We start from the raw sequence: 17,500 nt of genomic DNA, 5'->3' as shown, positions 1-17,500 counted from the left end.
AAAAAAAAATATATATATATATATATATCGAAAGAGGAAGAGGAAGAGAAAAAGAAAGAGAAAGATAAATAGATAAAAATGTAATTTGACAGGCTACGTGATATATGTATATATATATATATATATATATATATATATATATATATATATAAAAATTATCTTCGTTAATGATGACACCAACATATTTCAATCGAAATGTCAATTATCTGGGAAAATTTTCTTCTTAATCATTAGACCGAAAAAGAAAGACGTGTGGGATTGATTAAAACGACGTGTAATATAATTGAAAGGGAAACAGACAGACAGAGAGAGAGAGAGAGAGAGAGAGAGAGAGTGCGAAAGAGAGAATATGTTTTTCTATCCTGCTTTTTTTACCTCGAATCTGTGAAAAGTCGTGAACGCAAAGAGAGGAAAAAGGAATGGAAAGTTATCTCCGTTCGGAAGGTATCGAATTAACGTCTAGCTTCTGTCGTTCTCTCTCTCTCTCTCTCTCTCTCTCTCTCTCTATCTCTTTCTCTCTCTCTCTCTCTCTCTCTCTCTCTCTCTATCTCTTTCTCTTCTGAGTTTCGCTCTCGCTCTTCGGTGAAAACTTATCGCGGTGGATTTAATCGCCCTTTAAATTCCAATTACAGTGCTCGAATGGGTGGGAGAGACGCTAGAAATGGAGCGCATTTCTCGACTAGACATGGGAGCTTATCTCTGCATCGCTAGCAATGGTATTCCGCCTACGGTCAGCAAGCAGATCAAGGTGTCCGTTGATTGTAAGTAGTAACATATGTAATAATTAATTTCGTTTATTTATTGATAATTCTTTTTCTCTCTCTCTCTCTCTCTCTCTCTCTCTCTCTCTCTCTCTCTCTTTGTTTTCTTATATTGTTTTTCTTTTTTTTCTTTCTCCTTTATCTTTCCCCTCTTTTTTCTATTAATAATATTCACTCAATATTATCGCACATTTAGACAACTTTTTAACTCCTATAAAGTTTCATACGAAATAAAATTTTAATATTATTTATTATATTTGATTATAATTCGTACTTAAAAGAACAAAAAAGCAAAAAAGAGAAAAAAAGAAAATCAAATCAAAGACATTGCACGTGAGATAGATGCAATTGAATTTTTTTTTTTTTTTTTTTTTTTGATAGCAATAAAAAAGAAAAAAAAGGAAAAGGTGTAAATAAAATTAAAAATTAAAACATTAAAAAGACGAAACTTATTAATACTCTATAATGACGCCATTATATATAATACGATTAAATAAATGGGCTTTGTAGATATTAAAAATCATCCCATTAGATATCATCTATCTCGAATCGATCCTTTAAACTAACTTTATGTAACACGAATCACGTGAAAGTCACAGCGGGAAAGAGCCGTTTCGTCTTTTTCATTCGTGAAAAGTGAATTTCGGTGCACGTACCGTGTAGGAAGAAACGGAAGCTCTCGTCCCTTATAGGACAAAATAGAATTCGTGGTAAGGTATAAGTGTCTTTCTCTCTCTCTCTCTCTCTCTCTCTCTCTCTCTCTCTCTTTCTCTTTCTCTCTGTCTTTGTCGAAGCTTTCGCAGGCTATTGCTTCAGGCTTGCGATGCACTAGCAACGTACTGAAGGAGAAAGAGAGACAGAGAGAGAGACAGAGAGAGAGAGAGAGAGAGAGAGAGAGAGACAGAGAGAGAGAGAGAAAGCTGCTTGAAGAACACACAATTTAATAATAGAGAAAGGAGCTCGGCGACAAAGCGAGGCTTTGTCGGCTCGTTTCTCTCTCTCTCTTTCTCTCTCTCTCTCTCTCTCTCTCTCTAACATTTCACGATAGAGAACACAGTTGTTGGACAAAGATAGAGATAGACAGAGAAGGGCTCGAAGTACCTCTGGTGAGACATAAAAGTAAGCTCGGGCGAACCGCGACACACCATTACCGTTTCCACCCTCTGTAGTGGCCTATTGTTACGTTACTGCCACTCCTAAATACCAGGCGCGTGCCTTTTCTTCGCCTACTTCCTGCCACTGACTTTCTCTTTCTCTCTCTCTCTCTCTCTCTCTCTCTCTCTCTCTCTCTCTCTCTCTCTCTCTCTCACTCTCTCTCCCACCTCCTATGTCTCTATCTCTCTATCTATCTATCTATCTATCTATCTATCTATCTATCTATCTATCTATCTCTCTGTCTGTCTGTCTGTCTGCCTCTCTCTTTCTCTCTCTCTCTCTCTCTCTCTCTCTCTCTCCCTAGCTCTGGCTCTAGTTTTAGCTCTAACTCTAACTCTAGTTCTAGCTCTAGCTCTTCTTTAAGGCAATTAAAGCGGTATAGAAATGCGGTTCACTTGGATATTGGAGAGATTCGTCAGTAAGATCATACTGAAATTAGGGGCTTAAGGATATTCCACTAATTTCAATTCGGCAGAATAGAAATTAATGTGAGACTAGGTCGGAAGACGTAAGTGAATTTTTTCTTTTTTTCGTTTCGTTCTTTTATTAATTTCCTTTCTTTTTTTTTTTTTTTTTTTTTTTTTTTTTTTTTTTTTTTTTTTTTTGTTTTTTCACTATGAAAGAATAATTATTGTTACCGTAGCGAACGTATTCCAAAGGGAAAACATTTGCATAATATTCTGCCAGTCGTAATATTAATTTTTAACAACGTGCTCCGCGTGCGTGCGTTGGATTGGTCATCTCTTTTCTTGTTCTTGTTCTTTTTTATTTCTTTTTTTTTTTTTTGTTCCTTTTCTTTTTCCGATTTTTCATTCTTTTATTTATTTATTTATTTATTTTTTTTTTTTGTTCTTTTTTCATACTACGAAATTTACTGGGAAATTTTTTTTTATCTGTTTTTTCTTTCTTTTTTTTTTTTTTTTTTTTTTTTTTTTTTTTTTTTTTCATGTTTTACTTTTTCTGTAGAATTTCAATTTTATATATCCTTTAACATGGAAGAGAAAATATAATATTCCTGGGGCATAGAAATATTTAATATTTTTTTTTTTTTTTTTTTTTTTTTTTTTTTTTTTTTTTTTTTTTTTTTACTTGAATACACTTTTAGACTTTTTAAAAAGTAAAAGATTAAAAATAAAAGTTGCATTCTCTTTACAGTGTATGTGAAAATATCTACCAAATGAAAGTTAACTTAAATAAGAGTAATAAGATATTAAAATATACACGTATCCTGGTATAAAGAATTCATTCGAAAGTATCCAATTTCTAAAACATTTGTTGCAAAGTTCATTGAGGTACAATAAACAATTTTAAAGCAAATTGATCGAAAGAAAAAGGAAAAGGAAAAGGAAAAAGAAAAATAAAAGAATCTTGAACCCTTTCAAAGAGATCTTCGAAATATAACAAAGTATGATAAGCGAGTATATACACACACAGAGAAAAAAAGGAAATAAAAAGGAAGAAAGAAAGAAAAAGATTTTCCTCTTTCTCTCTCTCTCTCTCTCTCTCTTAAAAAGCAACGAATTATCTCTGTAGTTAAAATGAGGCTAATTAATTTGGCGACATTGCGAGGAAAGGAGCGTTGAATTACGTTCGTTGTGTGTCGTCCCTGCTCGCTCATTTTGCTTGTAAGATTGGAAAGGAAGTGTGGGTGTGGGATTTGGGGTGGGTGGTGGGTGTATAGGATGCAGGAGCATTGCGAGGGACTAAAGAAAGAGGATTGTTTTTACCATGAGTCTTTTCCCTATGGAGATGTAGATGCGTGTATGGGTGAGGATTGAGGGTGAGAGTGAGGATAAAGGTGAGAGTGCGGGTGTGGGTGTGCTCGCGCACCCAGCCACCTGGATCATCCTTTTAGGCGTCCGCTTAATTCTATTCGAAGCCGTATCCTGGCTAAAGGCTTTTGTCAACGGGCATTACACGACCGCTTTGAAGTGAAATTGCGATCGAGTAATGCAGTAGCTTCGCGTCCGCGGAATGCATTAGCGTATTCGGATCAAGATTTTCTTCAATGAGATTAAATGGACAAGAATTTTCGATATCTTTTCTTTAGATTTGATATCAAAAAATTATATATATATATATATATGTGTGTGTGTGTGTGTATACGTGTATATGTTTATGTATACGTCAATATATTTCTTGTTTTATTTACAATCATTTTTTTCTTCTTTTTTTTTTTTTTTTTTTTTTCTTATATGTAGAAATTTATTTATTCATTTAATTGTATCAAGCTCTACTTAATATATTTCTATGTGTTATTTAATATTTAATAAATTGAGAGAGCAAATTTTATTTATTATTATTTATTTAAATTATACGATTAAAGTGTCGTATAATTGTAAGATCATTCATTCGAATACAAACTTTTTGTATTCGATTTATTATTTTTTATAAAATTTTTAAAAATTTCATTTCAACAATTTCTTTCTTTTCCATTCTTCTTCCACCTCTTCCTTTCTCCTTTTGATAATTATTTACACGCTGATAACATATATATATATATATATATATATATATATATATATATATATTCGTGATAGGAGTTAATTGTATCATGATATGGAGATTATTTTATACATTTCATTTACTTATTTATTGAAAATTATTATTATTATTTTCTTTGTATTTTTGTTTATCATCATCATCATTATCATCATCATTATTTTCATCGTTATTTATTCTTTTTCAATTCATTTTGAAATTAAACCACGTTATAGATTGATCTGTCTCGTATAATCCTTTGAGCGGTGAATAATTTCACCTAACTAATTACCGAAACGTCATAAAAGTAACAACAAATATATAATTAAAATATCAAGTCCATATACGATAATTAACTACAATATTAATTTGCGCCTGTGAAAAATCAAAATCGATAAGTAGAAATTTTACAAATGTAAAATGTGAACTATTGAAGTCATTAAAAAAGAAAGAAAGAAAAAAACAAAAATGAAAGAAAGAAAAAAAAAAAAAAGAAAAAAGAAGAAAAAACAAGTCTCGACGTGGTTACGTACATTCGTTAAAATTTAAAAAAACGACATAATTGTAAGAAACATAATTCAAAATGAACGCTCGATCTTTTAAATCCCCCTTAAGACTGACGTAAGGCGTAAGAATCTTCGTCGTTTTTTTTAGGTGAGAACCACAGAAATACGTGTACCCGTAAAAAGGTACGAATATTTTCGAGCCTTATCAAGATTTAACATCGGCTCGTTCGAGGATCTTCTCTCTCCCTCTTTCTCTTTCTTTCTTATGGACTTCATAAAACTTTATGTAGAAAAGAGAGGGGGAAGAAAAAAAAAAAAGAAAGAAATACAGAAAGACAGAAATAGAGACAGACAGATAGACAGAGAGAGAGAGAGAGAGAGAGAGAGAGAGAGAGAAAATTCTCAACTCGTCCTATCGAGGACTCTCGCGAAACTTTTCATCTTAAATCCACGTGATCGAAGTTTTTCGAGAGTAGATCCTTCAACGTTTCAACGAATGTAAATTCCTTCATCTATACTTTACCAAAAAAGCGAATGAACTTTTTCCATAGTAAGATATGTTTCTCGATCGATCAGATCTATGATATATCATTCTCGTTACGATCGAAAAAGAAAATAACGAAAGGGAAGAAGAATGATATTCTTTTTTCTTCTTTTTTTTCTTCTCTCTCTCTCTCTCTCTCTTCTTTTTTCTTTTTTTTTTTTTTTTCGAACAAAGACTGCAAAGTCTATCTCCAAAAAAAAATTCGCGTTCTCTTTGTAACATATAATCGATATAATCCATAAAACTGTCGAACATTCCTGGCAGCTGAAAGTGAAGATCATAAAAGCGACTACGAGAGAATTATCAAATTAAAGCGGATAATTTGAGATAGCGAACGAAGAGTGACCGGTCTCGTTCAAATTTTGCACGTTTTTTACGCGCACCAACCGTACCAGGAGATTAATTAAACGTCCCGACAGATTAGAGCCATCTCTAGCAAGGCCTCCTTCCCTTTACATCCCGATGACGTTACAACTTTACGACCTAAAAAACTGCCACTAAGCGATCTCCATCATCTATCTCTTATTTCCTCTCTCTCTCTCTCTCTCTCTCTCAATCTGTTTCTCTCTTTCTTTATTTTTCTTTTTCTTTTTCTTTTTTTTCTTTTCTTTTTTTCTTTCCTTTTTTTTTTTTTTTTCTTTTTTCTTGCTCACGTGCATGTCTAACGTAACATCCTTTTTCTGAGTATAAGATTGACTTGTAAGTAGTAAGGAAAAAATAATGAAAAAAAAAAAAAAAAAAAAAAAAAAAAAAATAAAAAAGGAAAAAAGAAAAAAAAGAAAAGAAGAGACAATTACATGATAATGTAATAATAATAATAATAATAATGATATAATTTTTTATATTATATATATATATATATGTATATATAGTACTATAAATTATTAATAATTAATAATTAATAATTTTATTCTCTCATGTGGAAATATATTTTTATTTTGATTATTATTATTATTTTTTTTTTTTTTTTTTTTTTTCTTTTTTTCTTAACTTCAGTCGCACAGACTCTCGTTTTCATGATTTCGAGGACACTTCGTTAGATCCTTTTAATGATGATTTTTCGTAACGTCATTCTTTGCGTACAAAAATTTATCGCGAAGATCGTGCCAAAGTCGTCGGACTTTTCCTTTCTTTATTATCGTCAAGTTCAAAGGGCATTAAAAAAAAAAAAAAATAAAAAAATAAAAAAAAAAAGAAAAAAAAGAAAAGAGGGTAAATAAAATGTTCTAATCACTTTAGTTAATTATCGCAAGTATTCAGCTCGTTAAGAATGGGATCGTTAATTATTTATCTGATGTAAACGGCTACGGAATTTTTCTAAGGGACACTCTTATCTCTCTGGCTGTTTCATTTTAATTAAGCATTCGTAAGCACTCAATAAAACTGTACTGTAATAATTTATTCAGTCCCGGAACTTACGTACTTACCAACGTGGGTAGGTAAGTACATACGCGTTTAATATCACGTGGCATCGTGACCGGCAGTTCAAAGGGCGTAGTTAAGTGAAACGACTTGTTATCGGTCACGCGAGATCAAGAAAAACAAAACCGTCCTTTCCCTTTGCTTTCGTAGCTAAGTTCGCTTTTTATAAAAGTTGGGGAAAAAAAGAGAGAGAGAGAGAGAGAGAGAGAGAGAAATAAGGGGGGGGGGGATTTAATTTTAACACTTTCGATTATTATATCGCGATTAGTAGATATTAACGAAATAACGAAACGTATAATTGCAACGTTACATTTATTTTATAACTCGAATAATGATTGCATATTTTTTATTTTTTTATTATGTTTTATTTATTTATTTATTTATTTATTTATTTATTTATTTATTTTTGTACATTATTACTCAATAACGAAATACCTATTACCGCAATTTTACATTTAACGTGACACAAGGAATAATCATAATTTTACATTTATTGTGGCAATAAATGCAATTGCAATTTTCATTGTCAAATCTTTAGATTTGACGTTGCAGTATTAAACCGCACGATAACGTAAAAGCTTTTATTTCTAAAGCGTTTCAAATGGACAAGTGGAACGAGTCAAGCATTCAATGGGAGTGGTGGGATGGGGAGGGGAGGGGGGCAGAGAGAGGGGGGGGGTTGCGAGCATAGAACACACATTATCTGACACATTTTCAATCAGATTTCGTAATCTCTCACTTTGTCGTATATTTAATTATTATCGATGATAATAATTGATGCAATTTCGTTTATTTACTATCGAATTAATTTGAAAGGATGATTAATGTTTTTTCATTTTATTTTAATGAGTAAAAATTATTAAATAAAAAATAAATAAATAAAATAAAATAAAATAAAAAATAACACTTTTTTTTCTTTTCTTTTTTTTTTTTTTTTTGAGGAAAACAACTTCATCAGAGATAATCAGAGAATTAAAATCATAAAAATTCCACTACTCTTGAAGGATCAAATGATCGAAAAATTTACAGTAGTTAGATCTTGATGCTTTAATACAAATAATACTTATTCTTATATGTTCTTTACAAGCACGCTCGCAATATCGTTTTAAGTTCGAAGCCAAGTTGAAAGGACGTCCTACGTGATATAATCTATATGCTAAAGCTCGATGTTAAGATCGTGGTAATGTTATGGAAATGAACTTTCTCTCTCTCTCTCTCTCTCTCTCTCTCTCTCTCTCTCTCTCTCTCTCTCTCTATCTCTATCTTTCCTTTCTACCACCCTTCTTTCTCTGTCTCTCTCTCTCTTTCTTTTGTATTTTTACATATTGTTAAACAAGTTTTACAAGTCTTGACGAGATTACGAGATGAGAAAAAGCTAAATAAAAGGATCGTTAAATAATTATCATCTCGAATCGATTTCTTTTTTTTTTCTTTTTTTGTTTTTTGTTTTTTTTTTTTTTATAAACATCGTAATCAATAACGTTTCATAATGATGAATAACAAAATTTTTATGAGAATGTAATTGATATAAATAAAAAAATGATATTTAGCATTATCTAACGATGAGAAAAGATGATTTCCTTAATAATAGATTTCCAATAATCCATTTATTTTTCTTCTTCTTCTTCTTCTTCTTCTACTTTTTATATACATATATAAATATATATATATATATAATTAGAAAGATAATATTCCAGTTTATCAGTTAGTTGTCCATTTTGCTGGTTTGAAATTGTTGACTTCTTTTTCCTTTTTTTTTCTTTTTTTTTTTTTTTTTTTTTTTTTTTTTCTTCTTTTTTGCGAACGTGTTTGTTGTAGAAAAATGCAGAGAAGTTCTAAAACGGGAAAGAGAGAGAGAAAAAAAACCTTTCCAACGAAAAAAAGGAAAGAAAAAAATAAATACGTGTGGGGTGGGGTGGGGGGTGGGGGGTGGGGAAACAGGAAAGAAAGAAAGAAAAAGGAAAAAATCGAGGGAAAGAAAACGAAGAAAAAAAAGAAAAAAAAAGAAGAAGAAAGGAAGAAAAAGAAAAAACGAAAAAACAAAAAAAGGAAACAAGGAGAAAGAAAAAAAGATATAAAAAGGAAAAGGTTGGAAGGTTCGAACGTAGTCACGTATAAGCAGTGACTCAGACTCGACCTCTACGCCGTTCCCCCAAGCCCCTTCCCCCCTCCCCGCCCCTTGACTTTCTCGTAGCACCAGTGGCAATCTGTTATTAAAATCAGCAACGAGAAAAATCCGTGCCGTATCTCGGTCGGCCCGGGACCAAGGCCGCCACCCAACCGACAGACGTGTTACGGCAAAAATTAAGCCACCTGCAAACTCAGAAACGAAATTATCGTTGGACGGTCCATAGGGTTGGATAGAGAGTAAAGGGATGGACAAAACGAAGAGTAGAAGGGACGAGGGGTACAGGTTGCTTAAGAGATTGCCACTGTACGAGGACAACGTACAGGACGTAGATACCCACCCCCCCTCCCCCACCCCTCTCCCTCCAGCGATTTTAATTTTCTTTTCTTTTTGCATTATTTTCTTATCCATTTTAATTTCTTTTATCCTTATTTTTATTTATTTATTTATTTATTTATTTATTTATTATTTTTTTTTTCTCTCTTTTGAACTTCTGCCAAATTCGTAGTACTACTTATCTGTTGATATTATCGATCATCGAAAATATTATATTTACTTTCTTCGTTTTTCGATATTAAAAGAAAATTTTTGTTCTAAAGATTAAATAGGAGGTATTAAATGAACTTGTCATGACGATACGATTAAATCATTTTTCTTTTATTTTTTCTTTTTTTCTGTTTTTTTTTTTTTCTTTTTTTTCTTTTTTTTCGTTTATTTCTTTCCTTCTTTCTTTCTTCGTTTTAATTAAATTAATATCGTTAGTTCCATCCAGAGACGACGATCGGATATTTATATTGTTTGAATTTATACGTAGAAGTATATATACGTGATTTTTCGAAGGGATTATAAAGAAATGATTAAACAAATTAGAAATATAATTGTAGAAAAATCCATCTTGAGTTATTATCGATGAAGTAAGAGAAAGATAGAGAGAGAGAGAGAGAGAGAGAGATGGAGGAACTACTCGAGTCGGATATCGTATCAAACGAAAATTCTTTTCGTCGATGAATCCACATCGAAACAACGGTGCTTATCGTATTCGACGATTCTAATTTAATTGTACGACCGGCGGGAAATTGGAATTCAGCTTGAAACGCGACGCACGTGATTGTGTGTGACAGAGAGAGAGAGAGAGAGAGAGAGAGAGAGGATTCGAATATCACAAATATATCTCAACGTTCGAATTCTCATCGATTTCCCTTTATCCGACGATTTTCTATTCTTTTTCTCCCTTTTCCCATCTCCCCCCTTCCCCCCACCCCTTTTTCTCTTTCTCTCTCTCTCTCTCTCTCTCTCTCTCTCTCTCTCTCTCTCTCTCTTTCTCGCACACTCGAGAACCTACAAAAATATGCTGGCGCTCCACTCGACGCTAATCCGAGGATAAGTTTATGATTAATCGTCATTTATTCGATATCCGATAGCTTTCCCTGCTCAGCTTGAGCTTTTCCTTAGAGTTTGAAAAACGTTCCCTACGATATTTTTATACTCTTTATCCTCTTTAAATAAAGCCAGTCCGAGTTTACGGAATCATGGAAAAGTGGAAAAGTCGAGATAGCGTTTTCACAACGTTAAGTACGAAAACAAATTGCCATTTCTACAAGCTAACAGATAAATTATACCTTCGAATATGCAATTGCGAATGATCTCTTTTGTTTTTTTATTTTTTTATTTTTTTTTTTATTTTTTCTTTTTTTTTTTTTTTTTTTTTTTTAATATTTTTTTTATCATTACTATTATTATTATTTATTACGATTGTTAGTAGGAAATGTGACGTTACAATGCTCTTTTTCTTCTACTTTTTCTTTTTTTTTGTTTTGTTTTGTTTTGTTTTGTTTTGTTTTGCTTTTAATGAAGAGAAAAAGATTTGAGATGAATTTAACCTTAAATTAGAAATCAAATATTTCTAATTTTTCATTGAGATAGATTTAAGAATCGAAAGTATTCGAATGTATTAATTTGGAAATATTTGAAAATTCCTTTTTTATATTTAAATAAAAAAAAGTATAAGATGTATAAATTTTCGAAAGAACTTCGATCTTCTCTCTCTTTTCTTTTTTTTCTTTCTTCTTCTTTTTCTTCTTCTTCTTCTTCTTTTCAAATCAAACTTTCCAACAAAGAAACGATATTACGCACGTGAAAAAAAGGATAGAAAATATTTCTATTTTCGTAGGTAATTTTCGATTAGAGTCTTGAAAAAAGTATCAAAAAAAAAAAAAAAAAAAAAAAAAAAAAAAAAAAAAGAAAAAAAAATAAAAAGAAAAACAGGAAAAATAAAAAAGATAAAAGATATTTCTAATTCCGTAGATCAATTAGAAGTCTTGAAAGAAATAAAAAAAAAAAAAAAAAAGAAGTGATATAAAAGATATTTCCCAATTTTGTGGATCAATTGAAAGTCTTGAGAGAGGGGGAAGGAAGGAAGGAAAAAAAAAAAAAAAAAAAAAAAGAAAAGAAAAAAGAAAACAAAATAAAAACACAAATCGAGACATTGAAGTGTTTCGTGAGAAATTATAGTCCTTCGTTTTATATTCTAAATAATATTTGTTTTTTCTTTCCTTCTCTCTTTTTTTTCTTTTTTCTTTTTTCTTTTCTTTTTCTTTTTTCTCTTTTTTTTTTTTTTTTTTTTTTTTTTTTTTTTCTCTTTTATACTAAGAAAAAAATTTCAATTAGAAAGAAAAGAAGAAACAATAGCGCGACTCTAATTACGTATGTAGATCAATTTAAGATATTATAGTAATTGAACCAATCTGTATACAATTCGAAGGTATCCTAAGTAGAATAGATAGTAGTTTGAAATGTTTCCTTTCACACGTTTGACGGTGAATCCTATTTAAATTTGCGAGAAAGAAAATCGCGGAAAAATCGTCCAATAAGGAACGTTAGTACGTAAGGTCTGAGATGGTATAAGAGCTCCTAGAAAGAAGGATTGCTCTAGCAAGAAGACAAGAAAGAAAGAGAGAAAGAGAGAGAGAGAGAGAGAGAGAGAGAGATGAAGAAAAAGAGGAGGAGAAAGGAGGAGTTGAGGGAGGAGGGTAGAAAGCGTCGAAGTCTTATCGGCTACGAGCTGGCGTTTATTTAAATTTAAAACTGGTAGATCGATCTCGAGCGTCCCTTTTCACGAGTTCTCTCCCTCTCTCTCTCTCTCTCTCTCTCTTTCTCTCTCTCTTTCTATCTATCTCTATCTACTCACTCTCTCTCTCTCTCTCTCTTTTTTCTTCGGCTTTCCACGTTGACTTCAGCAACGAGAAGAGGTTGCCCTTACTCACGCGCGACACCTTCGTGCCTCTCTAACTCCAAGTTCTTGTCGAACGTCGTCGTCGTTGTCGTTGTCGTCGGCGTCGTCGTCGTCGTCGGCGTCGGCGTCGACTTTCTCTTGCTTGGCACGTCCCTCGAAAAACTCATTAACGCGTTCTACCTCTACCTCTACCATACCCGCCGACCCTTCGTGTAAGGGAGGACGATTTCTCTGACATTGCTCTACCTTTGTCGATTTTCTTTCTCTTTTTCTTTCTTTCTCTCTCTCTCTCTCTCTCTCTCTCTCTCTCTTTTTATTTCTTTCTTTTCTCTTTTCTTTTTTTCTCTCTATATATATATAAACATATATATATAAAACAATATCTCTGTATCGTAAATTTTAAATTTTTTTAAATGTGATTAATAGAAATTTTCGAAATGTAAACTTTTAATCATCCAATAGATATAATTATTTTTCTATTTTTCTTTTTAATTGTATAGCATTCGTTTCGTATCCGTAATTTTTCTTTTTCTTTTTCCCTCTTTTTCTTCGTATCTTTCAAATATTTGTTTTATATCTATTTGTTTCTGTTTAAAAATTAAAGGATATTTTTTAATAGATATACTACGTTTAAATTGTAATTTTATGTATCGTATTAAAATTTCTATTTTTATTCTCTCCTTTGGGATAATAATCTCATATAATATAGGATCAATAAGCTCTCACGTTTGTCCCGTATATTTTCATACTTGACTTAAATTCTTCGAAATTGATTTTTAATTAACTAGTTTATTTATAAACTCTGATATATTCTATAGGTGTGCATTATTATTTTGCTATCCTTATCTCTCTCTTTCTCTCTCTCTCTCTCTCTCTCTCTCTCTCTCTTTCCCTCTCTCCCCCTTATTCCCTCTCTCTCTCTCTCTCTCAATCAGACTTTCAATAAATTTTCATATTAAATTTAAACTTTTCCATCTGTCTTTTAATTAATAATCCTAGCTCGAAGCACTGATCTTCTAAAGTTGCACATACCTATCTTTTTATTTAATTATTTTGAAAATTTCTATTTTGTACCTTACAATTGCTCAATGTAATTTTACACCTGCAGAATTCCCATCCTAGCATAATAAACTTTATTCCCGCCCCCCCTTTCTCTCTCTCTATATACATATATATATATATATATATATGTATGTGTGTATATATATTTCTCTCTGTTTCTGTCTGTATCATTTCATCTCTTTCTACGGATCTATATTCATATATATATATATATATATATATATATATATATATATATATATATATATATATATCTTTCTCTTTCTCTTATTCTCTCTCTGTCTCTATGTACAGGTTGCACTCCTAATTCTCATTGTTGCCGTTCCACGCGAGGATGATGAAGATTCGCTAGCAAAGCCACCGACGAGAGTGGCGTAGAACGTGTAAATAACGCGACGTACACACCGAAATTCTAACGATGAGAATACCTTTGAATCCTCTCCATTTTCTTGTTGACACGCTCACTCGCTGAATCGGCTTTCTCTCTCTCTCTCTCTCTCTCTCTTTCTCTCTCTCTCTCTCTATCTCTGTCTTTATCTTTATCTCCGTCTCTATCTCTTTCCTTCTCTCTCTCTCTCTCTCTCTCTCTCTCTCTCTCTCTCCCTCTCTCTATCTCTATATCTCTCGTAGATGCGATATTCGCTGGTAATCCAGACTATCGTCACGATTAGAATACGTTTGCAGTTTGATTAGAGAATTTTGTACCGATAAAGAGATCGAATGATATTACGCGTGATTATCATTAGAAATGCTTTGCACTTTTTCAAATCTTCTCGAATAAATTACTTTTATTTTCTTTTTTTCTTTCTTTCTTTTTCTTCATTATTATTATTATTATTATTATTATTATTATTATTATTATTATTATTATTATTATTATTATTATTATTTGTTTTTTCTTTTTTCGTATTATTTGTGCTGTTCGTACACGTGTGCGAATTAAATAATAAAATATTTTATTAGCCTGAATTATTGCGGTTGTCAAGTACTCGTAAAAGAATTCATCTCCTTTATGTCTCTTATTATTAGTAGGAAAAATGGCGCTGCTTTTGTTCGAGAAAAATTAGATAAAATCCGTAAATAAAATTCAAACGTTGTTTATGAATCTTTTTGATCAGATCTATATTACGAAGATCGTGAATGGGGAAAAAAAAAGTGCATCAAAAATTTGAAACAACATACGAACGTTATTCAACGAAATATTCTAATATCACGAATTGTTATCAAAATGAAATTTTTATATCGAGAAAAATACTTACCTTCTCGATAGAAAAATTCTAAAACGTATACGAATGATGCCTCCTTTTTTGTTTTTTTTTTGTTTTTTTTTTTTTTTTTTTTTTTTTATTTTTATTTTTATTTTTATTTTTTTTTTTTTTTATAATAAATCAATCTCATATGAAATTCGTCAAATCTCTTTTCAATCGAACTGAACTCACATTCGTCAAATTTCAACTTACAATTATTAGACAAAATTTTTGTTATCCTAACACTGTACCGTAATAATATTGTACGCTAAAAGTTTGACGCCCAAACGATATTATGTTAGAATGTACTTTAGCAATACTACAGTTAAAAAAAGAAAAATATAATAATAAGAAAAAGGATAAGAGAGTTCAGGAATGGGTGAAAGAGAAAAGGGGCGTGAATGGGGCGGGGGGAGGGGAGAGGGAAAAGAGAGAGGATACAGGGGAAAGTACCCTCGAACAACGAAACGACAACATTGTACCAATTGTTTTCGGTTCACCGAATAGCAGGATGATCGTTTCGGTTCGACGGAGCCACTGGCAATTTCGAAGGACTTAAATAGATTTCTCGACTCGTTCGTAACACTCGTTACATTTAACACGAGCACGCGTTCACTGTCCGAGAAAAACTTTTTCGAATGAGATGTCGAATCTTACGAAGATACACACACACACACACACACATACACACACACACACAAACACATACACGTGCTCGCGTGCAAACACACACATTTACGTATTAGACATGCTCACACATTCATAGAAATAAATACGTGATTTCGTTCCATGACACACATTCTATCACAAGTTCCTTCGTAAAATTTACTATTCCAATGTAAAATCTAATTCAATTTTTTCCATATAAATTCTATCTAAATTTCTTGACAAATTTCTTTAATTAGACTCGAATTAATATTAAACGACGACAAATAAAAATTGACTTTATTACAATGAAAAATTATTCAGGAATAAATTGGAAAAGAAAAATTTTTATTTCCGCAAAAAAAGAAAAAAAAAAAAAAAAAAAAAAAAAAAAAAAAAGAAAAAAAAGTAAAGTTAAAAAAAATGAAAAAAAAAAAATAAAAAGATACAAAGATACAAAAAAATTGTCCCTTATAAAATTCGACATTTCCTTGAGAACTAAAAGAAGTAGTACGTACGATATGTACGTCGATATAAATTGTGAAGTAGTTTTGCTGCTCTCAACGAAAACTCCAGACACGAGAACACTCAGGTTCGAAAGTGAAATCTTAAAGAGGGTACGTTTTACCACCGGACGATTTCGGTTGAGAAAAGCACTACGAACGTATTTCTTTTCTCTTTCTCTCTCTATCTATCTATCTACCTATCTCTCCCTCTCTCTCTCTCTCTCTCTCTCTCTCTCTCTCTCTCTCTCTCTCTCTTTCTCTCTCTTTCAAGTTGTACGAACGTAGAAAATCGAAGCCATAGTGTGGTATGGGAATAATAGTAGCAAAAAAGGAGGGATGAATGAGGGGATGACGAGGGGGCATAGAGAACAGTCATGGGAGACTAAGGTCAGGGGAGCAACGGGAATAGTGGTGGAAAATATAAAGGGGTGGGGGTAGAGGGGGAGGGGGAAAGTCGGGAAGCACGAACGCCGGCTTGTGCTGGGGCTACGTTTTTGTTTCTTTTTTTTTTTTTTTCTTTTTTCTTTTTTTCTTTTCTTCTTTTTTCCCTTTTTTAATGCGGCCACCCGCCGCGCCGCACGACGCGTATGAATTCCGAGAGGCGTTGAATTTTTATGAGGTTGCCATACCGCGAATTAGCCTTGCCGGTTCGAGCTTTACCTTACGTGCGTGCAACACCTCTCCAACCATGCGTTATATCTTTCCTTGCTAGTTTGACGGGTTCCCTATGAAAAAATTTTTCTTCACTTCCCATTTCATTTTGTTATAATTATTACTATATATTTGGCTTGGGGAATAATTAATGAATAATAAATAATGCAGAATGAAAAAGAAGCGTTTCTTCTTTCTTTTTTGGTTGTTTTTTTTTCTTTTCTTTTTTTTTATTTAATTTTTTATAATTAGTAATCTTTTCTTTTTTTCGTTTTTTTTACGTTTCTTTTTTCACGATCTTTTTATTATTATTAAGGAAAATTAAGTGAATAATAACGAGCGAGATTTTTCTTTCTTCTGGTTCTTTTTCTTTTTTCTTTTCTTTTTTTCTATTTTTCGTTCTACTTTATAAGTTCTTTTTTTTTTTTTTTTTTTTATGAATTTTCCTTTCAGCCATTTCTTTCTGTTCTTTGTATAATAATAATACATTATTATTTTTCAAAGGAAAGTAATAAATATAACAAATAACAATTTTTACTAATTTCGTTCTCCTTTTAAACGTTTTCTATGAAGCTTTTCTCTTATTCTCTCTCTCTCTCTCTCTCTTCTATTTTTGTTCATATTTTAAGTATTATTATAAAATTTTTCTCTCACGTTGTATTATTTTTATTAAATTATAACTAACTAATTTTCGTGTTACTCAAATTCTGAAAATACGTATACATGAAATTTTCTAATTGCTTCCTAGAATGAATAATAGATAATGACTAACGTTCTTAAAAATCTCAGCTTGCTTTAAACGACTGAAAGAAGTGTGCTTTTAAATTTTCAATTTTCACGTTTACAGAGTACCGGCCATAATTAAAACTTTCTTGCTCGGACTTTGATATCTTGAATATTCATGGAAAAAGTGCGAAACGTTAAATACGAGAATGTCGATGTATGTTTTTGAATCTTTTGACAAGTTATCAAAAATTAACTATGCATTTATATATATATATATATATATATATTTTTTTTTACCCAGTCAATTATTCAATAAATAATTCATAAAAGAAAATAATTAGGGTGACATTAGACTAAAAGAGAGAAATATAAAATTTTTACGATTAGGGCAATCTCATTAATATTCCCATTTTCAGATCAAACAAATTCAATGT

The 17,500-nt window shown here is 31.5% G+C and overlaps 1 protein-coding gene across 5 annotated transcripts in view; it reads left to right on the top strand.

Annotated features, from left to right (window-relative positions):
• LOC124954626 (neurotrimin-like) overlaps positions 1-17,500 on the top strand; it is a 275,085-nt gene that overhangs the window by 171,532 nt on the left and 86,053 nt on the right. For all 5 annotated transcript variants that reach the window (XM_047507842.1, XM_047507840.1, XM_047507841.1 and 2 more), the window contains one exon: positions 633-761. In XM_047507842.1, coding sequence (XP_047363798.1) covers positions 633-761 — 129 coding nt within the window. The remainder of the gene's footprint in view (positions 1-632; positions 762-17,500) is intronic.

This window comes from Vespa velutina, chromosome 15 (assembly GCF_912470025.1).
Source record: "Vespa velutina chromosome 15, iVesVel2.1, whole genome shotgun sequence".
Classification (NCBI taxonomy): Eukaryota; Metazoa; Arthropoda; class Insecta; order Hymenoptera; family Vespidae; genus Vespa; species Vespa velutina.
This window is presented reverse-complemented; position numbering and strand designations above follow the sequence as displayed.